Source organism: Diabrotica virgifera, chromosome 2, assembly GCF_917563875.1.
Source record: "Diabrotica virgifera virgifera chromosome 2, PGI_DIABVI_V3a".
Classification (NCBI taxonomy): Eukaryota; Metazoa; Arthropoda; class Insecta; order Coleoptera; family Chrysomelidae; genus Diabrotica; species Diabrotica virgifera.
The window spans coordinates 137,197,054-137,218,981 of NC_065444.1; the positions used below are offsets into that span (position 1 = coordinate 137,197,054).

The 21,928-nt window shown below is 34.5% G+C and overlaps 1 protein-coding gene across 1 annotated transcript; it reads right to left on the reverse strand.

The window, feature by feature from the left end:
* Positions 1-14,820: 14,820 nt before the first annotated feature.
* On the reverse strand, positions 14,821-19,792 carry LOC126880804 (uncharacterized). The gene is made up of 3 exons (XM_050644866.1): positions 18,191-19,792; positions 17,032-17,620; positions 14,821-15,305 (listed from the first exon to the last, which is right to left on the reverse strand). The coding sequence occupies exons 1-3, from the start codon at positions 19,790-19,792 to the stop codon at positions 14,821-14,823; spliced, it is 2,676 nt and encodes an 891-aa protein (XP_050500823.1).
* Positions 19,793-21,928: the final 2,136 nt, after the last annotated feature.

The window sequence follows — 21,928 nt, forward strand, 5'->3', positions numbered from 1 at the left end:
AAAAGGTGATCTAATTTTTGTCTTGATGTATTTTTTAGAATATGTTTTTTTGCTTGTCATGTGTTGTTTTGTGGAACTTTCTATTTTTTATTTATGTTTTTAAATGTATTTTTTGGATTTTTTTTTACTTTGGCTATTCTTATTGCTTGTTAAAAAATATTTTATGGATTTTACAATAAACCTTTAGAGTTAACGCATGTGTTTTCTTGCTAAGAAACTGACAACGAATAGCAATGAAGGGGGCCCCTAAACCTCCAGCGCCCAGGGCCCGAAGTTAGGTTAAACCGGCACTGGTATCTATATTTAACAAAGTGCATCGTTTTCCTGTTATTTAAGCTTGAATACTAAGATTTGAGTACTCGCGGAAAAAAATATACATTCAATTGCATATAACTCACTTTGTAATATGTAATAAAGGATTTTTCGAATAAGGAGCTTATTTATTTTTATATTACCTTCAATTTTGGTAATAACAACTTTTTTGAAGAAACTTATGGTTTTTTAGTTATTTATGAAAAACTGCTTTAAAACATGGATTTTTTCAGGAAAAATCAAAATGATGTTTAATAACTCAAAAACTATTGATTTATTGGAATAACTTTATATAACAAATTTTACTTATAATTTGTCCCTCTATCGATTAGTGGTATTATTTTTAATAAAATAATTTCCACCCCCGAGAAGGGGTGGCATCCCCCCCCCCAGGGTAAAAGCGCAAGTTGGCACCATGTCACCTATGTTTCTTGAGGTATCCTCTACATACTTACCAATTTCATGAAAATCGATGGAGGTTTAACGAAATCGGAGGTGAAAACCTTCATTGACTCCACTAATATGAATGTTAATCCAATTAACAAAAACTATAAAATAAAAATTCATGAACGGGATTCAGCAGTTATTCATTTAGCAGTTTATCTTGAAAAAGGTCAGCGCGTGTATTTCACGGACAAGACCAGGGATTAATCGTGCTATAAATCCACCCAAAACTGCACTTACCGAATTTTTCAAGGCAGTTAATCGTGTGGATGCTTTTGGTACCTTTGCACCAGCGTTAACTACTCTCACAAGTACCTACCACACTATTTCACATACACTCAAACAAACCGCAACATGCACCCCGATTGATAAATGTCCCAATCTATTCAAAACACCTTGGTGCGAATATTTACAGTCAATCCAAGGCAGACTGAGTACTTTTATCTTCGACCATTGGTGACCGATTACTTTTTATTTTCAAGATATGCGTAATTACCTAAAGTAAATGGACAATATAAATATATCAGATATGCCAATTCAATTTAAACGTGTTCAATTTCCAATGAGATTGTCATCTACAGTGCCATTATATTAAATTATGATCGATATTATTTTGTTGTTATTTCCATAATTAAATAATATATAAAATTTTAAGGTATAAATTAAATATAAATGTTTGATGGTGGCGGATTAAGATTGCGCTAAGTTTTTTTTAATGAATTCTGGGACTGGGGACTTTTGGAACGTTTCATTTTCCACCGTCACGTCGCACAGTGGTGCCAAATGCTGAAAACGTAATCATGAGATAAAAAAAGTCATATCTAGATATTTTCATGTTTACAGTTTTTTTTTCACATACTCGTAGAGTAGTAATACGCAGGTATAAAAATCATACCGGATGTATTCTTATTCATATCTCAGGGACAAGTGAATCATGTACGACGTTATCTTGACCGACAGTGAAAGTGAAAAAGAACGCGTGTATTGCAAACACTGTAAAATGTTTTGTAATTTATCAATTTTATCGCTGTAAAGCAGATCCTTCTTTTTCAAGTATGTAAGATGTAAGATGACTTAAGATTGATTAACAATGAGTGCATAAAATTTGTTAATAAATAAACAGTAAAAATATGTATGTATAGTTAAAATAATCAAAATTTTGTACAAATTCACAAAGTACATAATTCTGTGGCGGTTCTACATAACAGGAATATGTATTGGCGGTTGTACATAAGTAAGAGGTTTTGAACGTTGTACTTCAAACCGAAAATGTATGCGAAATCAGCAATTTTAAGGGTTTCTTATAATATAACATTTAAAAAAAAATATGCGCTTAAAATAAAAATTTTGAATTTATTTATGCCATATTGGATCCGTCATTTATTTTCGAAAAAATGTCAGACTTGTAATAAGCGACCTTTAATTACTGAATTTTTAAAAAATATTGCGCTTTTATTGATATTCTAAATATTTTCCTCCATCTTGGATCCGCCATTTTGTTTAAAAGAAATGTCAGATTGATAATCAGCGATGCCAAAAACCCTTAAGTACGAAGGTTTAAAGGTTCAAGACCACGTTTTCGGCATTTGGAACCACATTGCGTCGATGCATGTGCCACTAAAAAGTGACGGCATAATACTCATATGTTTTCTACTATTCAAGTTATATACTCTTATGCTGCCCAAAATGCCTCGCAAATTCTACCTATCCCGGCTCATTGTCTACAGGTTTTGCACATGGAAGATTTAACTTTTTTCCTACGTAATATTTTTGAATACTTTTTTGGTTCTGTTAATTTTTAGTTATTGAATTATGACACATTATCTAATTCCATAAGGTACATAAGGTGCAACGAAGTTCACCGGGTCAGCTAGTATTTATATAAATATTTGCCAGAATATTAATATTCAAAATATTTTAAGGAAAAAATAAATAACTACAGAATACAATTTCACTGTACAATGTCAATGTCAATATCCGAATATACCAATTACATAAAAATATTTATATTTACGTCGTTGACAAATTTCTAACCTAGAATTACCATTGTCATTTTATCCGTTAACATTGTGAAAGTACGTCCCGATAGATTACTTTTGTTTCAAATTATCTTTATTCGCATCATGGATTGGTTATACAGGGTGCGGCAAAAGTCAGTTCCCCGATTTGCACAATCGAAAAATATCGGAAAATGAAAATGCAAAACGTATAATTAGGTCGTAAATTTGGGTTACAAAGGTGCATATAAAAATCTAGCTTAATGTTCGAACTGGTGTCCATCTTCCTCGATACAACATTCACAACAGCTCGCAACGCTACGGCATGTTCGGTTGAGGATTGCCTTGTTCTGATGGATGTGTTCAAATTCTTCCTCAATAATTGTCTTCAACTGTGGGAGAGTTTGCGGTCGCCTAGTATACACACTATTCTTCAGTAGACCCCATAAAAAGAAATCGCAAAAGAAAAATGCGTTCTTATTTCGTGTACTTGCCGCCCGCCTGCATGTTTAACTCGTTACTAACAACGCACCGACACTCACAACGAACAGCAACATGCGACAGGCAGATGAACGAGACTCAAGGTTACGGCCGATTTCATAATGAAGTTAAAGGAGGCTTTAAATTTAAAGTTGCCTTTAATTTGAGATTTTCAGTTTCATAATCAAGTTAAAGGGTCCTTTTTATCAAAAGCCCTCTTTAACTTTAAAGTGCAGATTTCGGACCTTTAAGTTGCTAAAGTCTCCTTTAAAGGGTACATAACCTATTTTGTTGAGTTAAAAACACAGTTGTTTTTGTATTTAACTTTTAAGGTTAACATTCCCATTCTAATTGTAAACATGAGCGCATGTCTAAATTGTAGTACTGAAATTGTTAAAGGCTTACTATCAGAAACCGTTCAGTGTGATCATTGCCAGGGCCGAATACACTTTAAGTGTGCCGGTTTGAAATCCGACGACAAAATCACGCGTAGCCGAACTAGGAATATTAAAATATTTTGCAATACATGCGTTGATCGCCTTGCCGACCTTAGTTCTTTGAGAGATGTTATTCAGTCTCTGCAAAATAAAATCGACATGCTTGAATCAAAACTCTCTGGTCAACATATTCTTGAGACAGAGTCGGTAAATACAGAGGCAGTTATTTCTGAAACAATGGATCGGATCCATCGGTCTAGTAACATCATTATAAGAAATGTTCCAGATTCTGACAACGATATTAATGCCGTTAACGCTATTTTGAATTCTATTAATACAGATCTTTCCGCAAATGCACCAACATCTGTCTTTAGATTAGGTAAACCAGACAGTAATCGTAAATTTCCACGTCCATTAAAAGTTATTTTTCCGAATGCACACGTCGCTAAAATTATTTTAAAAAACAAAAGGAAACTACTGAACACGCAATACAAAAACATAAAGATTGATGACGATAAAACTCCAATGCAAGAACAATACTTAAAAGACCTGCGTCTTAAATTAAATCAACGCATCGAGAATGGAGAAAAAAACGTCACAATCAAGTATCAGAAAGGTATTCCCTGTATAATTGATCTTTCACCAAAAAACTGAGTTCGAGCTTTCATCAATGGCGTATTATGTATACTAATCTTTGTTCTCTGCAAGCGAAATTTTTAGATACCATTACTTTTATGCAATGCGAAAAACCTTCACTGTTCTTAGTATCCGAATCTTGGTTGCACAAAAATATTTTGGACTCTATGGTAAATATACCATCATAATATAGGGTACAAAATTTTTAGAGCAGACCGCATAGGGAGAATAGGAGGCGGATGTTGCATATATGCAAAGGAATCTGACTTCTGCCAATTTAACATTGTTTGTGAAAACTTCTCTGATCACCATTATGAAGGGTTGACGCTTAATTTTTCTTCTAAAGAGTTAAAAATAAATTTTGCTATAGCTTGTATATATAGACCTGGTTACAGTTCAGTTCAAAGTGATCAAGAATTATACAGTCAATTGGAAACGCTCATAGCCAAACATAAAACCTTAATTGTTTTTGGTGATTTCAATCTAAGCAACATTTCTTGGCCGCTGATCAATCACCCTCATGATACTCAATCTCAGCTTTTTATTAATTTCTTAGAAAATTCTGGATTAGAACAAATAATCAATGAACCGACTCGTTTTCGTCTGAATCAACAACCTTCTCAGCCAGATCTTACTTTAACCTCTGATGTTAATCTTTTAACTAATATTTCGGTTACATCTCCAATTGGAAAGTCGGACCACGCAGTTATTTCAACTTCCATACAGATCCTCAAGTCGGAAATATTACAAAATAATATGCTAATGACATATAAAAGAATAAACTATCATCATGTAAACTTAGATGTATCTACTGCAGATTGGGCAGATATGTTGAATGGTAAGGATGTTAACAAACAGTGGGAAATTTTTGAAAATTTTCTGAATGAATCCATGCGCACGAACTCTCATTATGTGCAACGTAGATGTAATCCTAATAAGCCATGGATAAGTGCAGAAATATTTGAAATGATAAAATTTAAAAAGTCATTATGGAAAAAGTATTTACGAAGTAAAACGAATGCTGACTACCTCAATCATCGAACTTTTTCTAATAACTTAACATCAACTATTTTTAAATCTAAACAAAATTTTGAAAACCAACTGTCCTCAAATAAGAACAAAAAACCTCTTTATAAATATGTCAGAAATTCTATTTTATCTAAAGTTTCGTTACCTATTTTAAAAACCGAAACAGGCGAACCAACCTCAGTGAAAATGGAAGTTGCTACTATTTTTGCCAAAAAATTTCAAGAAGTGTTTACAATCGAGGAGGCTCTTCCGAATACTTTACGTGTTGTTTCTACAAGAAGTAACTACGATATTAGTGACATAGACTTTGATCCAGAGATTCTTAAACAAAAAATTTTGTGTTTAAAATCCTTTTCCGCTCCCGGATTAGACGGTTTCGCCGAAATTTTATTTAAGAAGTGTGCAAACTCGATTATCCATCCGTTAAGTTTTATAATGAAAACCTCATTTTTGTCACACACTTTACCTGATGGCTGGAAAATCTCTAGTGTTACTCCAATTTATAAAAAAGGTGACAAGTTAGATCCTGACAATTATAGACCAATTAGTCTAACATCCATTGCGGCTAAATTGATGGAATCAGTTATTCGCGAATCGGTTATGAACTTTCTCTTAAACAATAATAGAATTCCTATTTCCCAGCACGGTTTTGTACCTGGAAGATCGGTTGTTACTAATATGTTAACATGTGTTAATGACTGGTCTCTTTGTTTGGACAGTAATCAACCTGTCGATATTATATATTTAGACTTTGCTAAGGCTTTTGATCGAGTTCCTCATAAGAGACTACTATTTAAGCTTGAACATAACGGTATTAGAGGAAACTTACTTGAGTGGATTAAAGGATTTTTAATAAACCGTAAATTTTGTGTACGCGTTGGTGACTGTTATTCCTCAATGTTTAGTGTATACAGTGGCGTTCCGCAGGGTTCAGTGTTGGGGCCGATTTTGTTCCTAGTGTACGTTGCTGATCTGCCAATTCACCTTAAAAGTAACATGTCGCTTTTCGCTGATGACACAAAGTTATATGCAAATCCCTTTTCTGGTTACAATCAATTACAGACCGACCTTCAAGAGGTTGCTAAGTGGGTAGACGATTGGTGCTTGCAATTAAACACATCCAAGTGTGCAGTTCTACATTTAGGTAAAAACAATCCAAGGAATCGGTATGTACTTTCAAATGTTTCTCTAAAAACTGTTTCGCAGCAAAAAGACTTGGGTGTACTTGTGACGGAAACATTATCTTGGTCTGAACATATCCAGTCGGTATGCAATAAAGCTAGAACATCAGTTTACTTATTATCTAAGACTTTCTCTAAGATATCGCCAAAAAATTTTGTTGCTCTCTTTAGTGTATATGTAAGACCTATTTTAGAGTTTGCCGGACCCGTGTGGAATGTCGACTGGCAAAGGGATTCTGATCGACTTGAATCTGTGCAAAGATGGGCAACAAGAATTCCTTATGGCCGTCGTCGTCCTTCCTACGAAGAACGGTTAACCTACTTAAATTATCCTACATTTATGGACCGACGACTTCGTGGGGATTTAATAATTGCTTATAGAGCGTTACAGGGAAGGTTTGGGATAGATCTATCACATCTCTTCCCTTTGAGTAACGACCTTAGATTGCGGGGTCATCCATACAAATTAGCCAGACAACAGTTTCACAGTAAATGTCGTGAGAACTCTATATCCAATAGAATATTTTATACCTGGAACTCACTTCCACACGACGTCGTCGGGGCTGTATCTGTAAATTGCTTCAAAAATAAATATGACTCTTTTAGTTCTGTACCACGGGAACAATAATTTTTCTTTTCTTAAATTAAATTAATTTATAAGTCGTATGTAGTCTTAAGTTTAGGTTTCTTTTTGCATAGTGTAACGTATGATTATTCTGTTTGAATGGGGTAGCTTAATAAATGACTAAAGTTTTACAGAAATAGGCTAGCTGGAAATTGAAGAGACTAAACTAAACAGTAGGGCTCAGGGAAGGATCAGGCCGTATTTGCACGCCCTAGTAAGACGGTACCTACTGAAATACTTGAATGATAAAGAAAATAAATTAATATAAGGAGTAATGACAAGAAGAGAACTATTGACCAAGAAGATATTCAGAAGTAGTGTTGAGCGCCAGGGAAGAATTGAATAAATTCTTCTCCACGTGACCTATATTGCTGTACCTAACTAATACTATTAATAGATACTATTAAAATGATAGGATAATAAAACATATAAGTATGTACAACCACATTTAATAAAAAAAAATACCTATAAACCCTATATACAATTTTATACACTAGCTAAATATCCGACGTACTATGGTAGTACACTCCTGTCGATAATGCAGGTTTTACAGTATGAAAAAACTAATATATGTAATGAATTTATTCTACTAAGGAAGTGATTTGATCTAAATATGCATGTACAAACTAATTATTACTGTAGAATACAAGATTGGCTGACAATCCCGTATCTGATCGGAAGTGACAACCTGACAATATCTGGTGAATGGAATAAATATTATTGAGTAGGAAATAAACCCTTCGATAGTGTGCACAGTATCGTCCCAGATAGTTTACAATCCTGAGATTATTTTAAATACCTGATACAATCATGAAAATGAAATATAAAATTCGTTGACAAAAAAAAAATTATTGAATATTATAAAGATAATAGGGTTTAAGAAGGTGAATTTATATTATTATTAAGGTTATGTATTTGAGTTATTGAAAAAAATTGAAAATTGAAAACTATTATTTAAAAGGATTGAAAATTCAAATTTTATTATAAAAACCTGGCGTTTCTACAAAAGTAGGCCTGTGGCTTCTCCAAAATCCTGGTGAGGTTGATGATGAGAGAGCCAGGTACGTATCCTCCGATCTTCCCAATCCTCGGGAGGTAAGGAACAGCAACACAGAGTATTGACGAGGAGGTACTTGCTAGTGTCGATAGAACTTAGTGTCTATTCCAGAAACGAGAGAAAAAAAACATCCAAAACTCTTCCAATCCAAACCCAAAATAATACCAAAATGATTGTTTATTCCATAAATAAATGAAGCATCCAAATGTGACTTAAATTTTGTTATAGTCTCCCTCCAGTGGCTAAAAGAACAGAAAACCTTCTATTAGCTGGTTTTCCTTAAGTATCTAAGAAACAGGGCCTCTATAAAAAGGTGTTTCACCTTATCAGGACTTGACAGAGAAAAAACTACGGAAAAAGTGAGGTTTGATGTATATGTTTTCATTGACCTTGATTCTTCTTGACTGGAAAAAGCCTTTTTAAACGAATATAAGGAAGTATTTGGACAAAAAAATGTGGATCTTGTAATCAAAGATTACTATATGGAGTTAAATACATGATAGAATGAAAATTATCATTGATTTTCAATTTATTTGAGAGTGAAAATGTAGTTCTAAGAATATTTTTTCCTGTGAGTGTATATTAGAAGTATTGAAAAAGTGATAATTAAAGAATAGCAATGCTTTTCATATGATCTAAATATGGTATTAAAAATAATTTAGATGGTTATTTTTTCTTAGCATGAAAAAGAAATGGCAAACCATAGTTAAGTGATATTTTTTTTCATACATACCCATTGTTTTCTTCAAAAAATATTGGAACCAAAAACTCTTCACAACCCCAAACAAAAAATAAAAACTTCCTCCAACGTAAATTAATCTTCTTATAACTTATTTCAACCAAAAGGTAAATTCTTACAATGGCCACCGGAGGACTTCTTGATCGGACAAGAACGAAAATTCAAGTGAAGTGCCAGCCGCTATGGCCGATATGACATACACCCCTGCCGGATATCGTCATTGCCAACTGCTAGACTCTAATCTACCAGATATTACCAACTTTATCGTCTATCAACTGCAACCTCTAATACGAGTGCTTGTAAAGTTGGTTGCATACCTAGTTCCCATCGGAATAACATTTTAGTAACGATAGTAGTAACTCATCGTTACATTCCCCCATTACTTGTAAGAAAAAAAAATTGATCCTATGATCAATCTTTTTTTTTTATTATGCATATACATATATATACTCATATAGATACTCCATACAAGTATCCACAGAGAAAAAATCACACGCTGTGGGATCCAACACAGGCGTGACCAAACCAAATTTCTAAAATATAATACGAACCTACGAATACTTCACTACTCTAACTAACCTACCGTAGGACATCGTCCAAACTCTGATATATATCCTAAAGACCAAGTTGTGTTCAAGTTGATTCAGTAAATTTCTATAAAACCCCAAATTATAGTCAACAAGAACACCATAACAACAATATTCGAATAGAAAACTCAATATAACCTATACGACGACTAACTTACACTTACAGCTGACTCGATCGATCATACCTAACCGCAAATTATGAGTCATGTAAATGGAGTTGTCTTAATGCCCGATATATCTCATATGGTACCAACATACATACTTAAGGTTTATTATAACCCTTTACTAAATTCCATAATTTAGAAAAATTCTATTCTCAAAAAAGTCAAGTGGGACGAGTAGTACAAAATTGTTCTATCGATGGACAACAGATTTAAATAGAGCATATCCAAAGTGAACAATCAGTAGAAATCTCGTAGCCAGTTCCAAAAAGCTAAAACATAGACCATAGTATAAACCAAAATAAATATAAGAGTTATGTATGGACAAGAAAAGAAATTATTGTAGCAAGCCTTTTATCCTAAATTGATCCGACTGTGGACAATAGATTTATATGGAAGCATATCCAAGGTGGAACAATCAGGCAGATTTAATTAGCAACGCTACAACCTAACACTCAATGTGCTAATAATGATTACATATTGGGTAATATGACCCTCACTCAACTGATCATCAGATTTGTATCAGATGCAACGGGAGGTCTACCTAATTAAATGGTAGACATAACAGAAGTTAGCTTACTCTGGGATTCTCTAACTATAGCTATAGCTACAACAAATTTATGGGAATAGCCAGAAAAAGCTAACCAATATTTCGGAATCATCTCTCATGAAATACTTCAAGAAGTCACATATTATTAACTCTTATAAATAAATCCAATTAAGTAAATACTAGAGAACAAGTAAATCAATTTCTAAAGAAACTGCAGATTAAGGAAATGTTCCCTAGTCACGCACAGACAACAGGACGTTGATCCTGACTCTAATTCACATACAAACAAAAATAATGAGTTTTCAGGAAAGCTGATGCTCGAACACAATAATCCCTTGGTGTAGGCAAAAGCTACCATATTTCCATAGGACTGATATCCAAGAAGTTACCATTATTATCAGAACAATAAATTGATAAAACTAAAGGAGAGTAAGTATACAATAGACAGACAAGTTTAAGACTAAGTCTCTATAGAATGATCATAAACTGAACATGGAATAAGAATGCCTAGTGCATGATTAAAATGATGATTAAACATTCTATCATAAAAATTCAGCATCTGAACTAATTAAGGTATGACCCAGGACTAGGCAACTGTGAGCCAGGAAATCCGTCTCCTATCATGTGCACAGTTGATAAGTAATACAAGTTTCGAACCCACGTATTTGCATAGCCAAGCTAGGCAAACCATTTTCCTAAGAAATATTCAATACGGTACATAACGAAATGGCTTCATAGTCTTTATCATAAATTTTTATCTCAATTAACTTAATTAAATTTTGACCAATGAAGTATAACTTTGGAATCACACTGTATACTCAAATTGCCTTTACCAAAACAAATATCATGATGACTTCTTTAGACCACAATAAGCTAATGTACCAAGGAATCATACTAAGCATTGGAATAACTTTCCAGTAGAAACTACAAAATTAAACACAACACCAGATAAACATAATCTAAACCTATTTTGTAGATACACTAATCTACAAGTGATGACATATATAAGCATAATTACATACAAGGTGTTACAGTTCCATACCAGTTCAATAATAAGCCAAATTAAGCTAAATCTCAATAATAACTAATGACATCTAACATACATAGAATATGGAAAGCTAGAAAAAATACTATAATAGATAAAACATAGAGTACCTATCTGGTGACTAAAATCAAAATCCAATCGTTAACCTATTCATTGAACAATCGAGTATTTCTAAAATTTAGAAAGAGGAATTAACTTGATCAATATTGTTAAGTTAATCTTCTTCTTCTGACGACGAAGATGCTAAGTCGTTGACAGTATTATCTGGTAGTAAGTCCTTTATATGAAATCGACCAAGTTTCCTGTTGGACGAACTATCTTTTAGTTCATATATTAAAGGAGAGATTACTTTACTGACAACACATGGGACATATTTCTGACAAAATTTGGCAGAAATAGCATCACCTTTGCTTGACTTAACAAAATTACGTTTTAATACCCGATCACCAACAAAGAATCGCAAATCTCTTTTCCTCAAATTGTATTGACTCTGTGACTTAAGGTAAGAAGATTTTAACTTCTTCCTGATGTCTGCAAATATTGGGGGTAAAGTCTGAAGATCATCTAAACGATGGAGTTTCTCAGAGATCTGAGGGAGATTTGTGGAATTGTCCGAAATTAAACCAAAATAATCACCAGACAAAGCAATATTTCTACCAAAATTCAAATAAGCTGGAGAACATTGAGTAACTTCATGGACCGAAGTTCTTATGGCTTGAGCTATTGAGTGAATATACTGGTCCCAAGCTCTGTGATCTGGATAAGTGTATGATCTAAGGGCTGTTACAATACTGCGGTTCACTCGCTCACTATGATTAGCTTGCGGATGGTATGCAGCATTATAAAAGATCTTCTGAACTTTGTATTTAGTTAGAAGGTTTTTAAAAGCCTTAGACACAAATTGAGGACCATTGTCACAAGAAACAATTTGTGGAACACCAAACAACAAAAAGACTTGCTCCTCCAAATATTTCACAATAGCAGGGACAGTGGCATTACGAAGAGGAAAAACTAGTGGAAATTTAGTAAAGTAGTCCACAACCACCAAACAATAGGTATAGCCATTGTAACTACGAGGATATGGTCCAATCAGATCCATGGATATCATCTGCCATGGGAAGTCAATGTTCCTAAAAGTACCCATTAATCCAGCTTGTGGCATAGTACTTGGCTTGCAAGTAGCACAAACTCTACATCTAGAAATATATTTCTTGATATAGTTGCGCATGCCAGGCCAATAATATAATTCTGCTATCCTACTAAATGTTTTATAAGAACCAAAATGACCAGATGTCACATTATCATGAAATGTACGAAGAATTTCATCCCGGTTTGCTGTTGGGACAACAATCTTCCAATCAGACATATTAGACAAAGCTTCCACTGAACTAACGACATGCTTATAAAGAATATTATTCTCTACTTTAAAATCAGGGTACTGATCAGGTGCTTGAGTAACCTTTTCTAACATTTTTTGATACCATGTATCCGGAACTAAAGTGGATAAGTCAAGAAGATTGACATCAAACGTTCGAGACAAAGCATCGGCTACTACAACACCATTTGCCTTACGATGGACGATATTATAATCAAAGGCTGACAACTTACAAATCCATCGAGACAAACGTTGGGATGGGTTACGCATAGAATGCATCCAGAGTAAAGAACTATGATCAGTAATAAGGGTACACTTACGACCTTCCAAATAGTAACGGAAAGCCTCCAAGCCGTGAATAATAGCAAGGAGTTCACGCTCGGTAGTGGAATAATTTTTCTGGGCCTTATTGAGCTTCTTACTAGTATATGCTATGGGGTGTTCAGAACCATCTTTCATCTGAAAGAGTACACCACCTGAGGCGGTATTTGAACAATCAGTCATGAGGTAGAAATGTTCACTGAAATCAGGTGAAGTCATGACCGGAGCACTCGTAAGGGCTTCTTTAATACGATGAAAAGCATCGTCGGCTTCAGGAGTCCAGGTGATAGTCTGGCCCTTTTTCCTATTCTTAAGGAGGTCAGTAAGAGGTGATAATAAAGTAGAATAAGAAGGCACAAATCGACGATAGTATCCACACATGCCCAAGATCCTACGTAGTTGTGTAGTAGTTTTAGGAATGGGGAAGTCCTTAATAGCGGTTACTTTATCAGGGTCTGTTCTCAAACCTTGATGATCAACAACATATCCTAGAAATTTCAAATTAGGACGACAAAAATTACATTTCTCTAAATTAACAGTGAGATTAGCCTCTTTAAGGCGTGAAAATAATTTCTCCAATATTTCAATATGTGAAGAAAAATCAGGAGTAACAACTATGATGTCATCTAAATAATAGAATACGAATGGTTCGAGTTGGGGACCAATAACCAAGTCCATTAAACGACACATTGTTTGCGGAGCTGAAACTAGACCGAAAGGCATTGTGACAAATTGAAATAACCCTTTACCACTGACAGCGAAAGCAGTATACTTCTTACTCTCTTCGCTTAACGGAATTTGTAAGAAAGCTTTGGATAAATCGATCGAAGAGATATATTTGGCATTCTGAAGTTTGCTCAGAATTATATCTATCCGAGGTATGGGATAAGCATCTCGATTAGTAGTGATACTATTAAGTTTGCGACCATCAAAGCATACTCGGAATGATCCATCCTTCTTCTTTGTCATCCATAACGGCGAACAATACGAAGAATTTGACTGTTCGATAATGTTTAGAGAGAGCATCGAATCAATTTCTTTACCTAAATCTGCTTGCCATGCCTGAGGTATGGGATATTGATATTGTCTAAACGGAGTTGAAGTGTTCACTTCGATAGTATGAGATATTAAATGTGTACGGCCTAATCTATCTTTGGAAGAGATAGAAGAAAATTTAGAGATAATATTCTCTAACTGGTTTTGTTCTAAGCTAGACAAACTAGAAAACTCACGAATGGCACTTACAGTTGCGACATTAAAGGAAGATATAAACAACGAAAAATCTGAGCAATTTAGTGTACTATTAAATGCATTCAAGAAATCCATGCCAAGAATTATAGAATTTTTAACTGAAGGTATAACATAAAATGTAACCATTTTCCGAATATTGGCAACTACGATTTCTGTGTCAAATTTACCTGTAATTGACTGGATAGCACCATCCGCAGTAGAGACTTGTAAAGAAGAAATAGGCATAACATTAATATCAGTATTTTCTAATAATTTCAGCGAATACGAACCTATTAGAGAAATGTTCGAGCCACTATCTAATAGAGCTAAACAAGATTGTCCTAAAATTTCAATTTCAAGATAAGGTCGGTTATCATTATGTTTCCTAACTAATAACGAATTTATATCAAAATCCAAAATCTCTGATTTATTTTCAAAATTATCTGGTATTAACATAGACATATTATTATTATTTACAAACGTACAACCTGGTATAGAATTTGGAACTGTCTCCTCGTCTTGATTATGCTTATTACTAAAATTCCAGTTTAAGACTGGAGGGGATAATCTACGATCAAGCGAACCGCACGAGTCAACTGAAGTGTTACTAACAATTACTTTTTCCCTGATTTCGGTTTGCGTGCTGGTCTCCGGTTGGAAGTGTTTCTTCCTTCCTGAGAGGTGTTCGAGCTGCTGGCGGGTATTGGACCTGAAGCTTCGTCTACAGCTGCGGTCATGTTCCCTGATGGGGCTGCTGTTTGAGGAACGCTCAGGGTACGAGCCTCTGCATGCTCGTTTCCCGAACACTTAAAACAGTTACGTTTAAGCGTATTTTCTCTACCACAACCGTGGCAGAAAATCCGTGTTTGGGGTCTGGTACAATCCCGAAATGCGTGACCAACAACCTGACAATTCCAGCAAGACAAAGAATAAGTAGTCACAGACACATTCGGTGTATGGGGTCTAGATTGCCAAGAACGATTTCTCGAGGAGTAAGAGTTAAATCCAGCACCAGAATTAGGTGTTGTAGGAGGATGAAAAGACCAGGATAGAGTTTCCTCTAACCGTTTACACTTATCTGTCAGGTCTTCGATAGTGTCTATATCAACAAGTGCCAATTGGGCATGGTAAAAAGGTAGCAAACATTTTAAAATTATCTTAATTTTTGCATTATCTGTGGACAATTCGACGTAGATCTCAGGATCGAATTGTTTTGTAATGCCCCTTTTTCCGCTTCTTCTCGATCGACGATGGTAAATAAATGTTTGAGTGTGGAGTAAAAATATGGTTTTATTGACAGCTATGTAATTACACTATAGATGATGTTCAGGTAACTTTCTATGATAGACTGCCTTTAATGACAGCTACTGATAATAATTACACTCGGCGTAACTTCTAACAACGACTTACGCACTTGTTAACGAGGTAACTATTTCAATTAGACTGCACCCAAAATAGTCCCCTTGGTAAATTTATAATCTCGTCAAAATATGCAATTCATCAATAAGTTGCATGACAACCGAACTACGGACCCTGCGTTTTGAAAGGTTGCAACTACAGTTTAAAGGAAGCTATTGCAAAACTTAAAGTTCAATTGGAAAATACATTATTTGGCAATTTACTAAGTTTGCAGGTTGAATGGACTCTAATTATTAAAATATTACTCGATGTTTCCCAATGTTTCAATTATACATGGTGAAACTATAAAAGTTTAGGAAGTTAGGAAAAATGTGAGATTACAAATTAAGGGACTAATTTGAGATTGAACATATTGGCCACTTAAAAGAAAGAGACGACCAATAGAAAATGTTTAAACACATTATAATATAAAATAATATTCATATAACAATAATCCTAACACTTATTCACTCGGTTTTTGAATTATTATCTCACCCGAGCAGTGCTACCTATAACTTGAATATTTAGAATTTACTATTCAGCTAATCTGTTTAATTCAAATCTAATCTATTTAAGTGAAACTGTTCTAGATGAAACGGTTTTAAAGTGTTAGTTAAATTTGGTTGTGATGCTGTGTTTTTTCAAACTCTCATCGAGGAACTCATCTCCCCGAATAGTTACATTATGATCGAATATGTTGATCGGCTTTTATGAAATCTGCTGCAAGCAGATTCCTTGGGACCAACAACGAGAAAGCAACGCCATCTTTTACCGACAATGGAAGAGCTGTGGCAAATTTTAAAAATTTTCTGACTATATGCATACGTGCTGACTTTTTCCTCCTTTTCAGGTCTGCATTTGACCGTTTGAAAATGTTAAAAATACTAAATATATTATACTTATAACGAATAATTTTTTCCCACCTAATACATACTCTATAATTTGTATTTTGTGCGTTTGGCTCTCTGACTATTTGTTTTAACTTGTATATCAGGCTTTTACTTATTTTTCCGTTTATATTATTTCGAAATGTAGGACTCTGGTAAAAGATTCTATTACATTTAAAGTCTTAGAAAATATTCCTTCCTCAGCAAGTTCAACATTCATCGGTTTCATTTTTATAATTTTATTTTTAGATTCTGCTAACTTTTCAACTAATTTTATTTGAAACCTTCCTGGTTCATGTAAGTTAACAGCATATTCTATTTTACCTCGAATATTATCACATTTATTAAAAAATGCATTTGAAATTATTGTATTTATTTGTTGTTCTGCCAATTTAACCTTGTTAGTTTTATGTTTCTCTGTAAATCCAGTATCGTTTACTGTTATGGTAATTTCTCTTTGAAAATTTTCAGTGTGCAAGACATTTTGCTGTGCACTACAAATTGTATTTAACTTTTCAAAATTCAAATTTTCCGTCATACCATCACTTGGCATGTGGACATTTACTTCTATCTCTTTCAAATCAATTTCTTCGGTACTGTTTATATAAATTTTTCCATCTTCTATATTATTATTAACTTGTTCTAACTGCATTACATGATTCTTGGCATCTTTATTTTCAACAGCTCTCGAACATTCTGTATTTTCTATACTTTTATTAAGCTGTTCTATTTCCTTTGAGTCAATTTTAATACTTTCTGTCTCTTGTACAACTATTCTAGTTTTATTTTGGTCTGTACCCTCGATATCAGAAATTTTTTGAACATCTTTATGGGATTGAGTCATTAAATCATCAACCCTTTCATTTATTGTCTTGGAATTTTCTTCCTCAAGTATAAACGATTTAGAATCCTTTCCCTCGGTTGTCTTTCTTCCCGAATCGAAATTAGTTTCTTTTGCAGTTTGGGTTGGCTCTAATTCCTTGAAATCAAGCTCGACTACAGAAGCTTCTATTTTGCTATTAGCTGATTTTATTTCATTGTTATTTGTTTCAACCAATTTCAACTCTTTTTTAATATCTATAGTTTGCTCTATGGCTTTATTTTTAGGTACTTCCGAATATCTAGTCATCTGTCTCCTACAGAACATACTGAGTACTTGCATCTGCGGGATATGCTCTTGCTGTGCTACCCCTGACATTATCCAACCCAATTTTGTATTTTGGGCGAGCAAACCATTCTTTGTTCGATCTACTCCGTCAAGTAAAATCAAACTATATGCTTTGGCTCCTAATAGTATATCTATCGGGCCTGTTTCATTAAAATTTGGATCAGCCAGGACTAAGTTCCTAGGGTTCCTTTCTTTTATTTGTATCTCCTTTTCCGGTAGATTCTTTGTTATTTTTTGTAGCACAAGAGCTTCGGTCTTCATTTCAAATTCATTTTTGAAATGCGCCTCTAAGTTTACTGTCACGCTCCATTTCGACGTCCTTTGGTCTTCATTGCCAATTCCAGATATCTGAGCGTGGACAGCCTTTCTTTTTATTCCGAGACTTGTAGCGGCCTGCTCCGTAATGAATGATGACTGCGAGCCTTGGTCAATCAATGCTCTCATCAATTGTGAGCTTCCTTTTGAGTCTCTTACTCGTACTAATGCCGTTGCAAGTAGCACTTCTTCATTCTGATGACTTAAACAGCTCACAGTATTCTCTTGTCTCCTTGACGATCCGTCGTAACTGTTGTCATCTCTGGTCCCACTAGAAGTGGGTCTATTTTTTGGCCTTCTGTTTTCAGAATTCCTTCTGTTATCATACTGACCTTCTGACCCACTAGAATTGGGTCTATTCTGTGGCCTTCTGTTTTCAGAATTCCTTCTGTTATCATACTGACCATCTGACCCACTAGTATTGGGTCTATTTTGTGGCCTTCTGTTTTCAGAATTCCTTCTGTTATCATACTGACCATCTGACATGTGTAGTAATGAGCTATGCTGTCCATTACATTCTGCACATCTATAAGTGGAATAACATGGTACTTCTTTTTTATGTAGTAGGCATCTACCGCACCATTGCTTTTCCTTTACTATTTTGTTTCTTTCACGTACTTGTAGACTTAGAAACTTTGGACATTTGAACAGTTTATGTTCTTCATGACATACCACACAGGTTATCTTCTTCTTTGCCTGTTGTTTGTGATCTGTCCTTTTCCTTTCTTTTTCCAACATCTCCAATGTCTGGAATCTTCTTTGTAGGAATTCCTGTGTTGACTTATATGTCGGAATGTCCCTACTGTTTTGGATTGACGTTTCATATAATCTCCTGGTTTCTGTGTCCCACTTTAACATGCTTATCCTTGCTATAAGAGGACTCCAGGACTCTGTCATTATACCTAGTCCACTAATCGCTTCTAAGCATTCGTGGATAGTATCATGTAATTTTTTAAGCGCCTTTGCTGACGCTTCTTTTATCTCCGCAGCCTGAAGTATCTTGTCTATTAATATAAATAGATTCATCCTCGGATTATCGTACCGATCTTGCAACATTTTCCACGCAGCACTGTAGTTTGCTTCTGTTGTGTTTAAATGTTGTATTATTCTACTTGCTTCTCCTCGGAGGCTTGTCTTCAGATACTGCATTTTTTCCACATTTGATAGTTGATTATTCTCATGTATCAATTGTTTAAAAATATCAAAGAATGTTCCCCAAGCCTCGTATCTTCCTTCAAAAGAGGGCAACTTTGCCTGAGGGAGTATTATTTTTTCTTTCTTGCATCCTTCCGCCACCACTCTCTTATTTACTTTGATAATCGACCGCACCCTTCTTTTCATTGTATAAAATCTTTCTATTTCAGCTTCTAGTGCATCCTGTTCATTTTCCACAGTTATTTCCATTATTAAAGCATCTATTTTTTGTACCTCTTCTTTTAAATCATCTTGTATATCTTCATTGTTTTCGTCGTCTTCCAATAAATTATGAAGTTTTCCCATTCTAATTTTTACTTCTCTAATTTTTATCGAAGACTTGTATGAATTTTTAATAAACTCCTCTAAAGCCTTTTTCGTTTCTTCATATTTTTTCTGTACTTGTTCGTAATAGTTAGATGTAAAATATTTATCATCTTTTGAACCTTTTCCTACAATTTCATTATGTTGTTCCGCAAAGTCATTCCACAATTCTTCAACTGTCTGCCGCCTTATGTTTAAATATTCTGTAGTACGCTTTTCTTTGTTCAGTTTTTTAATATTAGTCAAGATTTTTGCAATTTCCTGTCCAAGTTTTTCTTGTTCTGCGTATAATGTCTTCATGTCTTAAATATAAACTTGACCTATATTCAAAATAATGTCTCAGCACAAAAAACCTTTCTCAATAATAAACCAACGACCTCAAAAAATGCTGATTTGTACAATGAAATAATTTCACTTTTAAACCCGAGAAATAATATAATTCTTTATAAAAAAAAATGCATGTGCGACATAAATATATATGGAGTTGAATAAACGCAAGATTGTAGTATAAAAATAACTTGATTTATTAAATGTGTCAGTATGTCCAGATTTTATATATGTGTAGAAAATCAAATGTTTTAAAAGTTTCAAATTATAAGAATCAAAATTACCAAATATACTTAATATCCAAATAATCAACTGTTAGATTTGAATTAGACAAATTATTGCCAGTAAATATTTTAAGTAAATAGATATACAGTATACAGAATAAATATTTCAATAAAAATTTGTAAAATTCGATGCTTAAGTTTCTTTAATAAATTTTTTACTTTATAAAAAAAAATGCACTGCCCTAAATGATAATAAATATTCAAAAACTTACAGTTTTATCCCGACGTTCACTTGTATGTCACCGGGTGGGCCTGGAATCTGCTGCGCTGCTTCTTTCTTAGAACTGCAACTGGAACTGGTGAGCTGGATCTCTGGATGCCGCTAGATTTTTCACCTCCAAACAGCTGGAACCGCAGACTTAAGGACTGCTACTCAGGTTCTCTGGTGCTCAAAGGTTCTCGAAGGCTTCTACTTCTAATTTCGGTGCCTTTATATTTTCTTTTCTCCACACTTCACAATTCGATCGTCGATCTTGTACGGAACTGGGGAACAGCTATTCAGGTCGCTAAGGGTCGTCTCCTTCGAAGCTCCAATCCAATTAACGCCCTTTTGATGTTGTTTTGTCGAAGGACCACTGGACAATTCGACGTAGATCTCAGGATCGAATTGTTTTGTAATGCCCCTTTTTCCGCTTCTTCTCGATCGACGATGGTAAATAAATGTTTGAGTGTGGAGTAAAAATATGGTTTTATTGACAGCTATGTAATTACACTATAGATGATGTTCAGGTAACTTTCTATGATAGACTGCCTTTAATGACAGCTACTGATAATAATTACACTCGGCGTAACTTCTAACAACGACTTACGCACTTGTTAACGAGGTAACTATTTCAATTAGACTGCACCCAAAATAGTCCCCTTGGTAAATTTATAATCTCGTCAAAATATGCAATTCATCAATAAGTTGCATGACAACCGAACTACGGACCCTGCGTTTTGAAAGGTTGCAACTACAGTTTAAAGGAAGCTATTGCAAAACTTAAAGTTCAATTGGAAAATACATTATTTGGCAATTTACTAAGTTTGCAGGTTGAATGGACTCTAATTATTAAAATATTACTCGATGTTTCCCAATGTTTCAATTATACATGGTGAAACTATAAAAGTTTAGGAAGTTAAGAAAAATGTGAGATTACAAATTAAGGGACTAATTTGAGATTGAACAATCTGTTAAAGGAGTATCTAAACGACTACACATACCCAACATAGTGTTAATAAACATAGTCACTGATTCTCCAGGTTTCTGCTTGCGGTTCTTGATCTCGTCTAAGAGATCAGTTTGGAAAGAATAAGGCAGAAAATCGGATTTTAGTTTCTGATCCAAACCAGTCCAAGTGGTAAAGCTACCACGGTTGTTCATAAACCACGTAAAAGCATGGCCTGTAAATAATTCGGCAGAAGCCGAAAAAAGATCTTCCTCACTCACACCTCTCGAAACACGAAGACATTCTACCCTATCTAAAAATGAAATTACTTGGTCATAATGACCTTCACCAGAAAACGAAACTCCCCACTTATGTACCTGCACAGGCTTGGGATGTAACAAGGAATTAGAGGCTTGAACTGAAGAAACAGGAGTGGACGTGGCTAGAGGATTTACTCGAGAATCGAGTTCACCTTCTAGACTGAGAATCCTAATGGACATAGAGCGTTTGTAAAGTTGTTGCTCCTCATCTGAGCAACATAATAAGTGGACACGACCAGAGATATGAGCAAGACGTGAAATGTATCTAGAATACATGCTATCATGGACAGTCCCTCTAAAATTATTTATCTTTTGCGTAAGATCCTCTAGTGTCTCATTTATTCCCTGTTGTTGTTC

Coding starts and splice junctions, on each gene's coding strand:
- LOC126880804 (XM_050644866.1), bottom strand. CDS start 19,792: ATGAAGACATTATACGCAGAACAAGAAAAACTTGGACAGGAAATTGCA. Junction 17,621..18,190: donor CAAGGAGACAAGAGAATACT/GTGAGCTGTTTA, acceptor TGTAGGAGACAG/ATGACTAGATATTCGGAAGT. Junction 15,306..17,031: donor TGTCCACATGCCAAGTGATG/GTATGACGGAAA, acceptor TTGTTGATATAG/ACACTATCGAAGACCTGACA.